The sequence below is a fragment of the Apus apus genome, chromosome 3 (genome assembly GCF_020740795.1).
Source record: "Apus apus isolate bApuApu2 chromosome 3, bApuApu2.pri.cur, whole genome shotgun sequence".
NCBI classification, from domain to species: Eukaryota; Metazoa; Chordata; class Aves; order Apodiformes; family Apodidae; genus Apus; species Apus apus.
In genome coordinates, this window is record NC_067284.1 from 78,259,021 (window position 1) to 78,278,742 (window position 19,722).

Consider the following 19,722-nt stretch of genomic DNA (forward strand, 5'->3'; position numbering starts at 1 on the left):
GAAAGAAAATCTTTTCTAGTCTACAGATATCTGCTTTGAAAAATTTATTTTTCAAATAAATGCTATTCACTGTCACATTTCAGAATTATTTTTTTTTTAATTCGAAAACTGATCTTCTCTTTGTTTTGTGCAAGATTATTTAATTGCTCTTAAACTTGCAATAAAAATAGTAGTCCTATGTACCACATCAAAAAGGTAAATCCAAAGTTCTGATTTATTCACAAATGTGTTCTTTTCTCATAATACCAATGACTATTTACAAGTTTCAGTATTTTCTGCAGATGATTTACTTGAGGAAAACCAATTTTTTAAATTATAGCAGTAGCATCTTTACATTCATGAACTTCTACCTAAAAAACTCCTTTGATCAGAAGTCCAAAACTAGAGGTAAAAAATCCTGGATTTTAACTTCAATCTTTCTAAAATGGTAATGTTTTTGAAAGCAAGTGACCATTTTTTACTTGTATATATAAGAGTTTATCTCAAGACTGCCAGACATAAAAGCATTTGTGGTTTATTTAGAGACATAATTAGAGAATAACCTTACCATACAGTTTGCAAAGAACTGCAGAAGCTCCCAACTCCTGCCTGATTCCATTTGATATACATAAAGAATCCTATTTATAACAAGACAGTCCAGAAGTCTTACCTGAGTCTGCTTCATTGCCCTTTCCATTCTGCGAGTACTTCCTTTCTCAAGCTTGGTCCGAAGGAGTAAGGCTGATGTCTGAATGGCCCAGAACTTTGGCTGAGAGAGCAAGCACTGCAGAGAAAAATAACATTTTTCTTATTATTTCATTTTAAAATACACTGAAGAGAGTAAAGTTTTTAACAGTGTTCTCAAGTATTAATGCTGTTTCCTATTCTGAAAGTCAAATGTGTGGGCAGAGTACTTATCTGATTACTCGAAGGTTGTGCAGATTGCCTTCATCTGTTTTTAATATAAAAGGCAGCCATCAAAACTATTTTCTCTTCCTCGGGTACTGCAGCACTGTGTGTACATGTACCTAAACGGTGCATACACCAAACTGCACAAACTAAAATGGCTACTCAGAAAAGAAGGAAAATAAATAATTTCATCCAAATCCGTCTGGTTCAGCTTTCTCCACAACTGCAAACTGGACAGTTGGAGAGAGAAGCAGGGAACCTACTTCTTAAGGCTGAAAAAAACAGTTCTCTCTTGGCCTCTCCTCATATGCGAGGTGCACCAATTTCCTGCATTAACAGCACCTCCGTATTAAGGTGGGAACTGCTAAGCATCTGGAGAATATTAATGAATTTACAATTTGTCATGACCTGAGAATAACAGGAATAATTTTTGATGTGTAGTAGATGTATAGGGAATATAGAATAATATAGGTAAAAAGCTTTCCAACAGACATGGTAGGTGTTTCTTGGAACGCCCTGCCCTGATGTCAAGAACTTGGTGCTAGTCTGCAAACCATGGATTTTTAGGAAAATCCAATAGGAGATATGTAGCCAATAAAACTTTGATATCCTTTAATAATGTACAGGCTGCCTGGATTCTTTCCAGTATGATTTCAGACACACTATACCATTTTTCTGTTAGATATTCACTTGGAAAACAGAGACAGCAGGAAAACTTCCTTGCTAATTTTATTGACACTGCAAATATTTTCCAGCTTCTCTGAGAAAATAAGTTTGTCTGTAGATTTTTGCAGACTGGAGAAAAAGCCCCAGTGGTTTTATTCTTTCCTCTCACAGATTTCCCAAAGCATAAAGCACACTTTGCTGGTGGTTTGTGCGAAACGCCTGACAAATCTTTGCCATATTGTAATCTGTTTTTTTCTTTCTCTGGTGTTTTCACAGGAAAGGATGCAGAAAGAAACAAGCTAAAACAAACACTCTCAAAGCAAAACTACAATGGAAAGAGAGGCCACAGCAAACGAAAGCATAAATGAAAGCAGTATGAATGTGTTTACAGCCACAGTGTTTAACGCTTCAACATCAGCTGATCCTCCGTCTTGTGACCAACAATTTCTGCCTGATTCTTTCATGACTTCTACTCAGCATTATGTGCTATCTATACCATCTTCTACATGCTGAGGAGCTGGAAGTATTAGAACAATGCAATCACAACATTCCGTGTTCAGTATATTGAAAGTGCCCTTTTACAAACTGATTATGATCAGTAGATTTGTTAACTGGTCCAAATCCTGGTTCTGAGAGTTCATTTCTCTCCTGCCTCAACACAGGAAGTTCAGTCTACAACCTATTACTCTTTCATCATAACATAAACCCTATACTGCAAGACACAAGCAAGCATTCCTAGTAGGACCTTGGTTTCTGAACTTATTCTTTTTTGGCCATTTCAAGTGCCTGATAAAAAGTAAAATTAAAATTAAGGCATTGTTAGGGCAAACACTTGAACAATGCTCACTTTAGCTTAGAAACTTGTTTTGTGAGAAAGTTTACCTATACCCTCACATTCTCCAATATTGGTATTCTGTCATATTATTTTTTACTTAAAGGGAATTTTTTTCTCTGCTACATGGTGGTAGATACTACTTTTTATTTTTCAAATGACCACAACATCTCTCAAAAGAAGAGCTTGACTAATAATGTTCTAAAGATATTTTCAGGTCCAGTTACAGCCCTTGTCCAGCAGCAGAGTATCTGGCCGCTCACTCAGGTTTGCCTTCTAACTGGCACAAGCAGAGCACGGCACAAAGCCTGTGTCCATCACATGTAGCTCTGCAAGAGAACCAGCAGCTCAATAAAAGACTCTCCTCTGCCTCTGTACACCCTTTGCATCACTGTTTAGGCAGTGATTTAAACAGTCACTGTGTATGAGATGTGTATAACGTGTGTACGAAGTCATATGGGGAGGGAGGGGAAGTGGAGAGGGTGTAAGAGAGGCAGAGATAATTACATTTCACTCCCCTGCAGGAGCAAGACAGTCTTATCTTGAGTAACAATCCTGCTTTTTAAAGGTATTCGTAAAACAAAATGTAAGGTATACCTGCTGTACAATTACAGAAGAAAAATCTAAATTCTCTCACAGTTTTATCAATATTTAAAAAGCACTGCATTTGCATAGAAACAGGCCTATTTTTCAGCTGAGAAACACCTGTAATTTTACACTTGTATTGAGCTCCGTCTCTTGCCAGAACCCAAATGCTCACCTTTCCACTTCCTGCCTGATTTCACTGTCTGATTGTAATGTTTAAAAAGTATGCACAGTAAACTCCCCCTGGGAAGCAGTTAGATGAACTTTACAAAACTATTTCTAATTGTCTAAGAAAGATTAAGGCAAGCTAAGGTCCAGGGAGAAGCAAAATGAACACAAATTTTGAGAAATGTCATGAGAATATCACCTGGTCTATTAATTGATCATTTTCCCGTAGTACTGGCAATGTCTGGTTGAAATGGAATTTGTAACTTCAAACAGTAATTCTGTTAGAACTCTATAGGATAAAATTAAGTACATTTGTGACTATGTTGTTTCTAAACTGTAGTAGTACCTAGAAAGGTTGAACCAGGTGATCTTGAGGTCCATTCCAACCTGGCATTCTATGATTCCAATACTGGTGCCTTTTTCTATGTTGTACTGAAAAGCATAAGCATCAAAAGGATAAAAGAATGACTAGATTTCCAGTTACAATTAAACATTGGAACCAAGACGTGGCAGCAAAACATGCCAATAAATATGAACACTTTTTGCTTTTTGTTTGGAATATAAACATGTAAAAATGTCCTGTTTGCTGAAACAAAGCAAGTAGCTTCTCTATTCAAATCCAGCATACCTAAAAATTCCACTGTACATGTCCAACCCAAAGATTTAAAGATAAATAATCAAAAGGATGCCTGATGATATATCACCACCAGTGAACATACAATGCTGAAGTTTCACAGACCTTAAATGCTTCCTAGTAGTGTTTTTATCCTTATCAGAACACTCAACAGTTTACTAATCCTCAGTGACCAGAAACTGAGAGGAAACCACAATAACTATGCACAAACACAAACCCTCAAAATCTAATAAATGCACAACTAATATACATACTGTTTTCTAAATAGGCAAAACACAAGCTACATTTTTAACTGGACAAGAAGTAGCATTTGATGTTTAAGCCAATTTAAATATATATGTAAAAGGATTGTTTTTAAGCACAGAATGCTGTTCTTCTGGTGAATATAAATATTTTAAGGCAAAAAAGTTGCTTAGCAACCAGCTAAAGGAACTGCTGTCTCCTTTTATCTATATTTCAATTAAATGTTTGTATTTCACAATTAACACAGTATACATTGTCTGCATTCTCAGAGATGAAATCACCAGTAAACTTAAAAATGAACTTAGAATGTTGAAAAATTATTGGAATAAACAGCTTTTTGTCTTTGATCCACTGATTTTCAGTTCAAGACTAACCGGAGATTTTTCCTCTTTTTATATCCCATCATGGTGTTACACACAAAATCTCCCTGTAGTAACGTATCACTTATATTATTATATTTATATATAATTACTATATATAAATCTCTATATGTATTATTATAGAATTGCATTAGAATTGAACCCTGAAATAAAAATGTGGATCTGTAAATTCCCATCTAATTGTCCTAAAGACTAAACTCTATCTTTTTGGAGAGGTTATGTTTTTTTCATGCTATGAGGGGAGCTCCTCCCATCTCTTTATAAACCATCAGTTTATTGAAATTAAATAATCTGAAGTTGAGATGGAAACAAATCCTGTTCCTATATACTTATGGAATAGTTTCTCTGAAAGTATCACTTTAACATATGATGACTTGACTTTAGGTTCAAAATTTAAACATAACATTTTTACAAAAAAATAAAAAAACCCTCTTGGACAGGGAATTAGAAAAAGTGGCAAGAAAACACAACATGTCAAATTCAAGCATACTGACTTCACTGCTTGTACATGAGAAGATATACTAATGGATTCTGCAGTACAATCTTAGATTTATATAAAACATTATGACTACATGACAGTTTAGAACAAACAACAATGCTTGACTTGGGAACAAACAAAAAGGATGCTGAAGAAAATTATTTCAAACCATCTTCTTATTGCAGCTTCTGTCATCTGTAACCACTGGCACAGCAGACAACATTCCCAAATACTAATTTTGGAATTTATGCCACTAATCAGAGTAGGAATTTGAGCAGCTATGAATTCTTCACCTTCCAAAGTATTATTGGCAAGAAATATTTCATATTTGATTGCATGTGTCATCAGTTGGATAAGACCTACTAATCTGAAAAAACACATTTTGGGCATCTGTTCAAGACACCAGACCTTCACATAATTAAGCTGTTAATCTCTAGAAACACTAGGATTGCTTTAGGCACAAGCAATTAGAAGGTGTAAGGCAGTATATTCTCCAGTCACATTTTAAATATGAACACCTTCGTATTTTCTAAGGCCCAACAAGGAAAAAAAAAACATTAAGATTTCATTCTAGATTATTCTTGTTACAATTTGACAAATTCTAATCCTATTTGTCTTAATTATGTCCAGGAAAGCAACATGAACAAGATAACAGACACAAACATGAAAAATAGTATTTTCATACCTTGAGAATGCAAGGTTTCCATAAACCTTATCATCATAGATATCTTTAGTGGTTAGCAGGTAGAAAGGCAGGGAAGAAAAGAGAGTCTGTAATTTATCCAGCCAGTCTAGTTCCTAGCATGGACTACTCAACAGGTGAGTAGATGACTTGCTCTTCTTTTTTTTAAAAGAGGGAATATTCACATCAGTGTATATTCTACTCCCAATACATCTCTCCTCCTCAAGGTCAAAATAATCGCTCATAAACCAAACAAACATTGAAGGCCCTGTTGTTACATTTCAACAATTATCAGAATCTGTGCTGTATACAGCTCGACCCATCTGTTCAATTTCACACTTTCACTAAACACTGAAAGTAATCCTACACTTAAAGTCAGTCCAAGGGTGATTTGGATTGAAAAAATAAAAACACTACCAACTTATTCGGCAAATTAAATGTGTATATACATCAACATAAAAACAACTGTTTTCAAAAATTCTGGATTTTTTTCTATTAAACAGACAGTAATTTTAGCTAGCAATTCACTACATCTTTTTCTATATGGCTTTGACAACTGTAATTTATTAAAAAAAAAACCATGCAAAGTCTTTGGAGTTACAGACTAATACCTGCTCAAACAGTCATAGGGCAAAACTACCAAGAAAGGTATAATTTACATTTTATTCGCAAACACCACAAATTGTATTAAACACTTAAAATTAGTTCTGTTTCAGGCAATATTCCAAGTCCTATGTTAGTGCTTCTTTTTCAGTGCTGCATGGGGAAAAGGTGTTATTACTTGGTTAGGTCTTAAAGTTTTTCTTGCCTAACAGCATCTGATATAAATTCTGCATAGCACCTTTAGAAAAGTAAGCCAAGGCCTTTGCAGTGTAACAAGAAAACAAAAAATTGTGCCATGCTTGAGTCTGTATGACATGAATTAGCAGAAGTTCCGTATTTTCCTTAATTAGGTCTCTCATTTATTTTAATGAGTTGCTACATCAAGATAACACATTAAATAGTCAGTCATATGAACACTTCCAGTTTGTTTTTTAAAGTTCTCTTTAAATTGTAATTATTTAAATGCTACCTTCTTTTTAAACAAATTGTGTCTGACTGTCAGGTAAACCAGAGAAACAGAAGTCCTGAAAGTACAGAAGTGACAGAGGAGGAGTACTCTTCTGCACTGGCTGAGACATCAGCATATGCACAGTGGCATTTTCCAGTACTGCTTTATCATTCCATATATATTTCAGTAGGTTTAGACCACACATTCATTATAATTTTTCCAAAGTGTAAAGCTATTCACTCAACTGTATGACAAGGGTTTATTTTGGTCTATAAAACTAATCCTGGGACTGTACAACTAAAATAGCTTTTCACTGCAACAGGTGTTAGCTGATCATGAGCAGAGCTGGGCTTAAAGCTCTTAGCTGCAGCCATGAGAAATACCTCTCGGTGTTAAAAAGTCAAGAGCAAGGCCAAAACACCAACAGTGATCGAAATCAAGGGACTCATTTAATTAGAATGGTATTTTTAAAATTCTTTTTGTCTAGTCTTGTCTGGTAGCACTGAAGTTGTAACATTACATCATTATAAATCCAGGGTACCTCTTGTTAAATTTGACTTTTTTGCATTTTCATATACTTCAGTGTGTTTGAATGAGATTCCATCACATATTTAATTTCACAGTCTTGGATAACTGCATTTGAAACAGAACAATAATAATGGGACTTTTAAAATGAAATAAATGTACAAACACAAGGACAGTTCCTTTTTTCCCTATCTGAAGTTATGAAGAGTCATTACAAGTTTTCCTTTTGTCCATGCTTTAGAAAGCAAAATGTATGCAAAGATGCTAATATCCTCTTAGTTAAACAGTTAAGTATTTAGCCTAGTACAGGCTAATTTAGAAATTAATGCTAGACTCAATTTCGCAAAAATTATATTGCACTTACCTAAAATGTAATTTAAAGTTAAGTATTTAATTTACTCTCAGTTTGGAAATGACTGACTCTGTCTGTAATTCATCATATCTGGAATTTTTCACATTTGAAGGTATAGTAAATACAATATAAATTTACTCGGTAGCTGACTTAATTAAAGAGTTAAAAGGGAAGACTGGAATAAATGGTATTCTCACAAGACTTACAAAATATTCCACTAGTGTATACAAGAAGTCTAACTTCATTTTACTTGAACTGTATTTTCTACAGCTTTTTTCTTGCCCCTCTCAAAGTGTTCTGTAGGTAATGGGTAGCTCCTGATAACATCCACCCAAAGGAATCCTCATATTCCATCCTGCTTATGAGTTTAAATATAGCTCCCCTCCATTGCATTGGTTTTAAGCAGTAAGTCTTACTCATTCTCATATCTACCCTGCAAAGAACAGCTTCTGAGCAATTATTTATGAGAGGTCAGCTTGGAAATTGTGCTGGCTTTTGTGCAATTTCTGCAGTACTTAGGACTTCAAGGAATAAAAAACTCAGGCACGTAAGCTTGGAAGGTAATCCTTCTGGGTCTTTTTACATAGGCTGTAATGAAAGAAAGGTTCTCTAAAAGGACCATTTTAAACAAGCATCAACCTGAGAGGCTCCCTGAGAAAGCCTCTTACTCTCCACTGACTTTATGAAGGAAACTAGGTTCCTAGCTTATGTGCATCGGTTAGATGCCCAACTGTGGTGCTTATTGCCAATGAATCCTCTAGACAGGTTCTCAATAATTGTATCTTCTTGTCTTGAATCTCATTTAGTTCCTCTAAGTTTGTCATGGAGCTGCAGACACTTCTAGAACGAGATTTGCTCTAAACCAGACTTTCTTCATGGACCACAGACTTCAAAGTGAAAAAAAAGCTAAGGTGTACCTTGCATCTTGCTACAGTTTTTAACTCAACGCAGGGCTAAGTTGAGAAATATGTTAAGTGTTGACAGACTTAGTCCATTTCAGTATTACACTAGCTGGTATACTAGCAATAGATGTAAGGGAATATGAATCAGTAGTGCTACTATTAAAGTGAACTCTCCTTTAAAAAGGATAAAACACACTGTTGTGTACAACTCTTCTCAATTTCCTCTAAAGTAAGACAATCATATTTCTACGAATGGCACTATAACAGCCAGCCAAAGAAAGTAAAGAATAATTTGCATTGAAAGGACTACACTTTGTCTCTTTGCACTGAAGACATTGGAAAGGAGTGTTGAAAACAGAATAATGAGTGATTTTTTTGCAAAATAAATGCTACTTTCAAAGTTCAACTCTGCTAAGACACTGCAAAGAATATAATCTGCTACCTGCTCGAAGATAGTGTGTTTCTATTCTCATTAGAAATATCAAGACACTGCATTATGTATCATAGCTATCTTTTTCTACCTACCCTTAAAAGCATACCGAGTTGACAACATGGCTGGATGTCCTGACACGGGAAAAGGATGACTTCCCAAATGAAAATATCCTCAAACTTTGCAACTTGTTTGTTCATCTTGTTTTCTCTAGCAAAGGCAACCTAAGTAACATTCAGCTATAAATGAGACTGTGTTACCTCTGGTCTTGGTTCTCGTAAGCACCATTAGTTAGGAGAACATCCAACTTCCCTCTCCATTTTCATAACCACCTTATTTGAAAACTGAAGCTATCCCTATGCCAACTCTCCTCTGCAGTGAAGTTTATTTTTGAAGAATAGGAAGTTAAAAGAAACATATGAAAGGTCTACATCTGCTGCTTTTACTAACAGATATAAAGATGTTGTAAAAGGTTGCATCTTTCTTTTTCCTTCTGCTCCCATGTATACTTCCTCACATGCAGAAAGAATACCAACCAAAACAACTCTCTTTCCTTCTCCCCAGGTACACTTCTCACAAGTGCAGAGGGAAATGGCTAAGTACTTGTTCAAACAATGTTCATGTCCAAAGCTCACTCCATATCTGTTTCTGCTTCTTCCTGCTATAGTATTTGCATCTTCTGAATACACATCCAGAATTTCCTGAGCTTTCTCTTAAATTGAATGTTTCTATGGTTTTTCTTGGAAAATCTCCTGTCTCACCCCATAACACTGGAAACTAAGAAACACAAAAATATTGTCAGCATTAAGAAAATGAAATTAAAGAGGGTAATTTGATATTAACATCGGTATACTGGAATCTGATCTCTAGTCAGAAGTAGATGAACTGATATGGTGGCCCAGTGTCCCCTACATTATACACTTTAGAGAGTAAAAAGTCAATGAAATAGAGCACTAGAGAAGCCTCATTTGTTCTGCAGAAAAAGCTACATGAAAGGACTACAAAGATTTATGTTTACTGAAGAATTTTCAGTGGAAACAATATAAGACTCCAAGAAAATTTGGTATGGATTGAAAGAAAATAGAAACACAGAAAAGCAAGCTCATATGAACTTGCATGGAACAAAAAATAAAAGTAGGAAGACAATTATAGTGACCTACACACATGGTTCTTTGATTCTGCATAACGCAGTCTGTTATTTAACTTGCATGCATGCTGGTACATAACTCTTAGAGAGACCAATGGAAGGAACAGAAATCACAATTCAAAGTCATTTTAGACATATTGGAAAAAGAATTCAAATCAAGTTCTGCTTAGAAAATGCTTTATTGCTTTTTTTCCCCTTGGGTTTTTGGCTTTCTAATAATAGTACAAAGGTACTATCTGAGTGTCAAATTATTTGTTCAGTTCTAATTATACATCCAGACTGCAGGTCTGTTCTAGATGTCCAAAATTATTTAAATTTTCCTCCACATTAACAAGCTTCAGTGGGCTGGTATTTACCAACTTTATAGGAGCTTAACATTCTGCGCTGACACTAAGAGCTACACATATTGTATGCTCTTGCAGGAGTTAATAAAGAGTAGTTTTTGATACTGTTGCTTAAGCTAGTTTTGGATTGCATTTTGGTTTGTTTTTTCTTTTCAGTTTAGGAGACTATTTGAATTCAGAAGTAAGTTTTCCTTGGAGGTTCTGAATTATTATTGGATTTTTTTAGGAGAAGGAAGAAATTAGAGAGGAAAAGGAAATGTCATGAAAAAAGAGAAACTGTTTGATTTAAAGGAATCTACTTTCAATGACTAGTGAAGGGTAAGCCACATAAGACATGGCTCCTCTTTTCAATTAGAATGGAGTCTAGCCATATTACTGACACTCACTGTATTGTGCCAAACATATCATTTATTCTGTGTTATGCTGAAAACAACTTCAGCCATATTTGACTGTAGTAGCATTGTCTTTTTCAGGTCTGTGGTTTGGACTTACTCCTGAAATGGAGTTAAGTACAGAGTTCCACACCACATCACAGCACTGCATTTATTTCCTAAGGCCCAACCTCAACGGCAATAAATTAGTTGTTTGGAATCAAAAGACTAGACTTTAACTCTTTGATAGCAATGATAAGGATTTCCCTAGGTATTAAATAACTGTGAATTTCTTGGTTTATCTGCTCAGCCTCAGGAATTTCACTGTCTATGCAAAGGTTCTGAACACATTTTGCTCTTTTGATAATATCCTGAAAAAACAGAAAAGCACGTTAAAGAAATTGCTGTCTGCACAGGTAATAAAAGAGTGAATTTGGTATGAGAATGGCTAGATATCTTTAAAATAGATACTTTCAGGACCATATGGACTATGCTGTGTGAGGACTAGCAATCTGTCTAGCTTTAAGACAAACCAAGCAAATGACTAAAAAAGGGGTGAAAGACAGAAAATCAGTGCCAATGGAAAATATTTTCTAACTTGTTCCATTCAAATGGGCCATGTGGGAGAAGAAACATGTCCTACCCACTTCTATGTGTTCCCTTGGAAACAACCATAGTAGGTGCTGAAATCCCCTCAGCCTTGCCTCTCCTCTTGACAAGGAGCATTTTTGGAACAAACAGGGCTACAGGTTAACTTATCCTACGCTGACTGAAATTTATTCCTCAGGAAGACAGTCAGTTATGACTTTCCATCTTTCCCTTTCTGCTGCCCGTGGCTACATACAAGAACCATAATTTTCAATACTTCCTTTAGGTTGCTGAACTCCTTCTAGGCTTCTTTATTTCCTAGGCTTTTACTTGTTTTCTTTTTAAATAGTATTTCTTACTCAGCAAAACCCAGGTAAGATTACATATTAAGGGTCATGCTTCTTTTTTTCTGCTTCTTTGCTTGTTTGAACTGTTCAGAGCAAACTCGATGTTTGCAGCACTCTGAATCACTGGAAAAATCCCTTAGGCATGACAGATCGTGCACCCTTATTCAGCTGCCTCAGACTGGTGGGAGTTATCTGTTCTTCCTGCCTACTCACATTTATGAGCTCACCACTATGTTTCTTCCAACACTTTTTTCCATACACTGCCAGTATTGCTTCCTGCTTATTTGGTCTATCAACAGCCTCTGGAAAAATCCTGTTTTATATAATGCTGCTCGTTGATGCAGAACAGATTGTTACTCTAACAGAAACTTTTATCTTTACTTTTGCAATTATAACTTCAGGACAAATATCCATTTACAATAATTATCCTTTAAACATATTAACTGAGTATCTTTTGCAGGAACAGAATATAGAGTAGCAAACATACTGGTTCTCCGACAGATTTAGAGCACAACCATAAAAATTATACTACACAGTGGAGCTTTAAAAGTTATCTTCACATCCTCAGTAAAAGGCATGAATTTATCTTCTTGAAAAGAACTAATTTAAACATTTTCATTATTTCAAAGTTTTAAGATTAGTCACTTTAACAGTTGCATATGGTTTTTATATTATAAAAATGACATTTTTAACTCATCCTAGAACAATGTTAACGAGTCAGAATCCACTATCACTTTTTTTTCCTGTAACAGGAACAGCCAAAATAAATCAGGAAGAGTTACATGTCTAAACCAATGATTTATAGTAAAGGCTGACACTGACTTTACTATCAAGCAATGTCAGCACAAAGTATAGAATTTCCATAAAAGATCTTCACAACCTTCAGACTGTAAGATCAACTGTAGAAGGGTGAGGCACAGCAGGGGAAAACCCACACAATGCCAGACGGGACTCAACAGGGAGTGTGTCATACCTGGTTTTCCCCTAGTTTTAAGTGCCAGCAGCCGCCACAGGAATTCTGCCTACAACATCTCTACTACTCAGCAGTCTACCAATTGCAATACTTGCTGTTCACAAATAAGCATAACATGTTGAATGCATGAGGCATTGCTCAATTACTGTTTGGTGGGCTAAATGGATAGGGTCTGGAGATGACAAATCCAGTGAGAGTTCAAGGACAGTCTCAGCAGTTTCCCAGGAATGAGCATACTAGCAAGTCTCGATGCCCCTTAAAGAATTTCTCCCAGTTCCTGACTTCACCAGTAGAAATACTCTATTTAAAGACTGTTCCCATTACATGCAATATGATCAAGCTACTAGATGTCACCGGTAGCCTGGCTTTAAACCTTATGTGCAAAAGTTTAGTTTCCAGGAGCTTTTAAAACAAAGCTGCAGCCATGTTCCTTTCAGAGATGGAAGACACAATGGTCCTGAAAGAAAATAACTCTTTAAGCAGCAACCAAAAGCAAGGACAGAAACGAATAGAGTCAGAAATATGTGAGAAAGAAAGGAAATAGGGAAGATGAGAGCAAGAGTGAAAGTCATATAAATAGGAGGCTAGAGCTGACAAAGGAGGGTCGAGGGGAATATGGCATGGATGAATAAACAAAAAGGAAAGCTGACATAGGCACAAGTGACTAATACTGAAAAACATGAGTGAAAGACTGCTAGGGAGCACAAAACAAAATCCTGTCTTCGTAGGCAACAGTGAGTAACATTCCTAAATCTGACAGAGTTGTGTAGAGAGAAGTTGTACTCTAAATATATTTATTAGAGACCAAAGGCAATGTCTGGGATGTGCTTAGACTTGGAAGAAGTTAAAAGCATGAGCTGTAATGCATTAAGATTCAAACACAACAATCCAGCTCCAGTCCATCTGTATTATGCTCATAACAGCAGTTATTAAAATAACTGTGAAAATTGGATGAAGAATCATAGAATAGGGACCAACCTTCCAATAGGCTGGAAGTGACTTTTAAAGGTCATCTAGTCCAACTGCCCCTGCAGTGAGCCAGGACATCTTCAACTAGATCAAGTTGCTCACAGCCCCGTTGAACCTGACCTTGAATGTTTGTGGGTATGGAGCATCTACCACCTCTCTGGGCAGCCTGCTACAGTGTTTTCCAAACACTCTTAATAAAAATTTTCTTCCTTGTATCTACTATAAGGAAGCTGCAAGACATTTTCCTTAAAGAAACAAAATAAGCAATCTTTTTAGTTCTGCACCTCCAAGCTTCGCATTTTCCCAGCTCTGTTAAGAAATTCAACACACACATAAATAAAAGTTTGCCTACTAGTAGGTATGGGAAAGATACAGAATATACAGACAAATAAATACACACACTGCAGTTCTTACACAATAAGCTGTAGGATGAGAAATATGGCCTTATTCCAACAACTAAATTATCTGCTTGCTTTCTGAATCTTAGTAGTAAGTTACTAAACAGATGTTCAAGACAAAATAGACACAGTTTTCTAAACCTATTTCCTTCCTGTATTCTAAAATTGAAAGGATTTCACTGACACATATTAAACTAAAAAGCAAAGAAAACATATTCAGATTTAGCCAATGATAAAAACCAAAGCAGGTATGATGCTAATTTGTGGGAACACAAATGCATATGCTGTTCCTCTCTCAGTGTTGTAATTTTAAAATCAAACCTTTCATTTTACAGTGCAGAAAAATCTTTCACAGTCCAGTTATAGGAATGTGTAGAAGTTATTTTCTCTCTCATCTTTTGTCTAGACTAGATAGAAGTCATTGTAGAATGTGCAGGCCAACATATTCTGACAAATATACAAAAAAAAAAATAAAAATCTGACATAAGACATTAAGTCTTTCAAGAAAAAAGCCCAAACTCCAATTTAATTGATGTAAAACATGCTTAAGGATAATACAAAACAGCCAGTAAAATCTTCTCAAATACATCAAAATACACTGTTATCTAGTGTCATGATGTTTATTTCAGTTCAGAAAAGGCCTCAAATCTCAGCTTCACAGATAGAAAAAACATTAATTTAAACATTTTAAAAACATGTTTTCAAATTTAAACAAAGAGGACATGCTTTTAAATGTTTTATTGGCATTTATTTGAATAGTCTTCATAACTAACAGCTCTACTTGCCATGATTAATGCAGCCAATTCAAACATGTCAAAAGTATTTATGCCATGCCATGTTATCATATATGCTAAGCATATAAATTATACACAGAAAAAAAAAAAGTCTGAATTTTCTCACAGTAATCCCAAGAATCATTTATGATACACATTGCATGATCAATCCACTAAATGAGCTGTAATTGCTTTTATTTCCTGATGCAATGATCTATCCTTCATGAACAGAATATGTAAGCTTCCTATTCATGTATTTGCACAACTGAAAATTAGTTTTCATAAGGCTCACAAACACTTCATGTAAATCAATATGACATTTTGTAATTTACAAATACTTACAAAAACAATACTTTGCCTATCAATATGTAAGTTATCCCAACACAAATGTACTTTTAGAAGGAAAAAAAAATATCTGAGTGATGAGGTTGGCTGGCAAGAACACATGCTTCCCCCTCCCCCTTTAGTCATAATGTACCGTTTAGTAAATGATAGGTGCTAAAATTCAAGCCTGTAAATACAAATAGGATAAATGTGCATACAATCTCCATGCAGCTGTATTTAAATGTTTCATAAATTAATTTAATCTTAACATCTTAATTTCTGGTCAACAGCACTTGAAAATTCCACTTTACTATTTAAACTTGCTGTTTGTAATAAAAGACAGGAAAGGAAATATTGTACAAATACCAGAATCAGAGCTGCTTAACATTCCTGCTTCTATGTCATAGATGGCACCATGCTTTTCCACAACATACTTAAGCCAACTAACTACTTATACAAGGGCAGCACACTGTGCAAAAACATATCCAAGATCACTGCAGAACAGAATGGGGTTTAACTCAAATGAGGACAGCTTCGCGTGTAAACTGATATTTTGCTGAACCTAAGCTATTAGTGCGTGTTTAGGAAAAATTTCTAAAATAGGTAAAACCACCCAAAATTTTCCCTTTTACATATCCTTTCAAAGCTCCATGGTTTATAGACTTAGAACTTGCTAAAACAGATTTTTTTTCCCCACAAAGTTCTTAAATGGACCATCAATAAATCCACAGAAGAAAATACCAATTAGAAATTCCTTTCAGTAGCCTGGTGAAGTAAAACTTCAGGATTAAAGACCAAACAAAAAGGGGAAAAAACCCCCACAACAATAAACCACTCACAAAAAAAACCAAGCAAAAAAATAAATCATTGGAGATATTTCATGTTTTCATTCCTAGTTTTGAGGGAACAGAAAAAGAAATTCATGCAAAAGCATGGTAAGGTAGATACATTTCTTATCAAGTTCATCTTTTTTTTTTTCCCCACAGCAGCTAAAGTGAAAGAATAGTTAGAACAGACTGCAGCTGTTTTTCTTTTTAAAAAAACAAGCAACAAAAAACCAGTAACATTTTAGCCATGATACATGAATCACAGAGTAATACATTTGTACACTTCAGACACCTTGCAGGGGAAGAAAAAAAATACATACTCGTGTTTGCATTCAAGGACTATGGCATTCTATTCAAACCTATCCTAATTTGTGTAATAAATTTTAAAAAATTGTTACTTTTTTCAATATTTCATCTGCTAGCATGGACCAGAAAGAATGCTTGGGGTGCTGTAATGTTGTACTTCCAGCCCAAACTACAGATACAATACAGTCAGAGAAAATTAAACTCAGTTGCTTAGCGAGAGTAGCAAATTGGACAGTAAACAGGAATTCAAACACCTTCATTTTTTTCAGATGCTCTGGACCAAATAAGATTAGAGTAATACTTGAAATGTTGGGTTAGGGAAAAAAAACAAGAAAACAACAAATGAAGGGACAATACTAAAACTAGCAGAGAAGATGCGGGTAAGACATTAGGACAGCTAAATAAACTTTAAGAAAAATCCTTCCTCACATACAGTAAAAGAACAAAAATGTAAGTTTACTTAGAAAAAAAGGAGGAGTTGGATTTACCCCTTGTTTAGTTCATCTGCCCCTTCCCCAGCCATAAAGGCAGATCAGTAGAATATAAATCACTAAAGAAAAAAGTGATTGCTAGTACTGATAACATATGCACTGATCATCAGAATATTGTCAAAATGGGAATATTAAGCACGACACAGAATAGTGAGAAAGTCTTAATATAGGACATTTAACATCATCTTGTTGCAATGAGATCTTTCTTGCTTAAGTAAATTACGATAGTTAGAACTGGTGGAGCACACACGAGGGGGAAGGGAAGCCTGCAACATGTCAACTGGCTGTCAAAGAGATTGCTAGAAAAAATGAGCTGCTGATAGATAAAAAGGAAGGAGGAGGGGGAGAAGAAAGGCTGCTGTGGGAAAAAAATGTTACTAACTGTCATCAAATTTGTCTGCTTAACTTCTCAAACCTTTAGACAAGCAAATAATCTATTAATATTTAAACATGATTTTCATGTTCTCTTACCACTGTGATTTTAGTAAGACCACTAAAATCTATTGCTTGAGTAATTCTGCACAGATTATATTAAAGAACACACACTATCTGGAACGGAAAGGCTATCCAAAATTTCTTACAGCTCAGAAAGGCACACAGTAAATAAGGACTAATCTCCTGTAAGATATGATGCAAGCAGAGCTGTGGATCCCATTGACTCAGGGAAGAATGTAGACCACAGCAGAGAACAAAGTTGAAAGGGATAAAAGTGTCAATTGTGTTGAAATCTGATATTTATAAAATAAAACAACTTCAAACAAACTGTTACTTAATCCTAGTTTTGGAATGGAAAGCTATCTTCTCCTCTACCCCACAACACAAGTACTACAACACCCAGTTATTTTACCTGTAAACATCTAAATGCACACAATACACAACAGCAGCAAAAATAACTCAAAACACTAGGTTAATTTCCTATGCACAATCCATTGTAAACGTTAAGTACCAGCCACTTTGTGAATAAGCTTCCAAAAAATCTAGTTGAGTCCTTGCACATGATACTCCAGCAAAAAGAGGCAGCTTCTCTTTTGCTGTTCTCAATCCAGTTTCCCAGTAATGCGTGATGGGCCAGAAAGCATACATGCATTAAATTAGCAACAAGTGCTTAGATCCTGACATTCCTGGAAAATGATTCAGACTTTTGAATAAAAGTACTTATAAAAAAAAAAAAGAGAGAGAAAGAGAAAAAGGACTGAATACCTTTGAATTCATTTACTTTATAAAAAAGTCTTACTAGTACTAGCAAGGCTTCGCTGAGGGAGTCTTTGCAGTGTTATAATCTTGTAACCAACAGAGCCTATTCAAAGTGGGCAATACTGCTTAGAAAAGAAGTGAAAGAGACTTTTTATAAAGCCACAAAAGTTACAGCAGTAGAGACACATGGCACTCTTAATGAGCTTTTCAGTACTCTTGCTGGTTATAAAACAAAGAAAACTGCAGCCATTTTCTCAGAAGAGAAAAATGCATTGCTTTTATTTAAGCTATATAAACAGCTTCTCTTTAGAAGCCAAATTGACATCTTAGTTTTATAGAGATTTTGATAGGAAGGCTTAACATTAAAAATATCATATGCTGTGATTTGATTGCTCCCTAGTTCCACATTAACATCACAAATGCCATACAAAAGATGAGAAAAACAAAGCATTCCCATTTCCACCCTCCACTCCCTCCTCCCAAACCCTGCTTCCTACAGTGAAAAGCAGAAAAAGTATTTATATACACATACACACACACACTCAATAAAATGTGCACTACAATTCTCTGCTGTGATTTCAAAGATACAATGTCAGTTTCTATTACACTCGATAAATGCCCACTTCTGAAAAAAAAATATATGATCAGCCATTCTCAAATTCCTTAGTAAAAACAGTCTCTTATGGCATCAGTAGCTCAACACAGTGGAAGAAAAAAGAGACATGAAGCATTCCCAGATGGTCCATCTTTCCAATGAACAGTATTTGGATTTTGACAGACTTCCACATTCTCTAGTTCTTTGATCAGACCTTGTTATCCTTCATGGAATTATTGGAAAAATTTCAAAATTATCAGGTATTTTTGTTACAAGATGGTGAATAATTGTCAACCTAAGCAATACAAAAGCTATTACACTTTTTTTTACTCTTTAAGAAATATATCCTCACCCATTCAAAGTGTCAATAGACAGAAAGCTGTCAGAGATTCCTGTTCCTGTTTTTACCACTTAACGAAATCAACTGCTCTACTCTCCATAAATGACAGAAGTCTCAGAAGTATTAACAAACCAATGCAACTAAATTTTCCATAGTCTCTTTTCTTTCACTTCTCATTGTCTATGGATTCCAAAAGATACAAATATGGGGCTAAGATGCAAGAAGCACAAAACAAGAGGTTTCTCTTCTACAGTCTCTGGTTGCTTTTTCTCCTCAGTCCCCTACAGGTTAATACTGTTGCTACCACTCATAGTCCCTTGATCATAACATCCTAACAAGAGAAAAAAAGTAATATTCTCCTACACTAGGCTAAGTGCTTACCACATTTATCAAAAAGTGTATTTCTCCTGAACAAAGTCAGGAATAAGACAGATGGAAGGAGTAATATCTTGGATATTCTTTTGTAAGAGAAAAATGCAACACCATCCAGTATTTAATCCTTCCCCTATTTCACTGCAAGAACCACATACTCTTATAATTAAAACATAAAGGAAGACTTAGCAGTTCTTACATAGAGCTGTCATATGTTCCTGGAACTACTTTGAATTTCAGAAATACTTTTTAGTTTCTTGTTCTAAAGTTTATGTTTACATGGCAGACATCTTTTCTAATGATGTCTTTTTAAATGTAATTTAAAAACAATTAAAAAAAATAGACTGAAATATCATATGCATTTACGTAACAGTGTTGCTCATTTAATCTTTTTCTCTCTCTTCTTCCCTACCTGGGTGGGAGGGGGAGGGGATTGAGAGCGTTGCTGTTGAACCTGAGTTAAACCGTGACAACAATTTATCTGCAGCTTATGTCATATTTGATTCCTAAATGAGATCTTATCTTTCTTAGAAGTCCAAGTGCTTAC

At 35.2% G+C, this 19,722-nt stretch overlaps 1 protein-coding gene across 1 annotated transcript in view; it reads right to left on the bottom strand.

Annotated features, from left to right (window-relative positions):
• The window catches only part of TTC27 (tetratricopeptide repeat domain 27), a 118,623-nt gene that overhangs the window by 54,112 nt on the left and 44,789 nt on the right, over positions 1-19,722 (bottom strand). Inside the window, exon 10 of the mRNA XM_051615309.1 lies at positions 650-763. Within this exon, the coding sequence (XP_051471269.1) occupies positions 650-763 (114 nt within the window). The remainder of the gene's footprint in view (positions 1-649; positions 764-19,722) is intronic.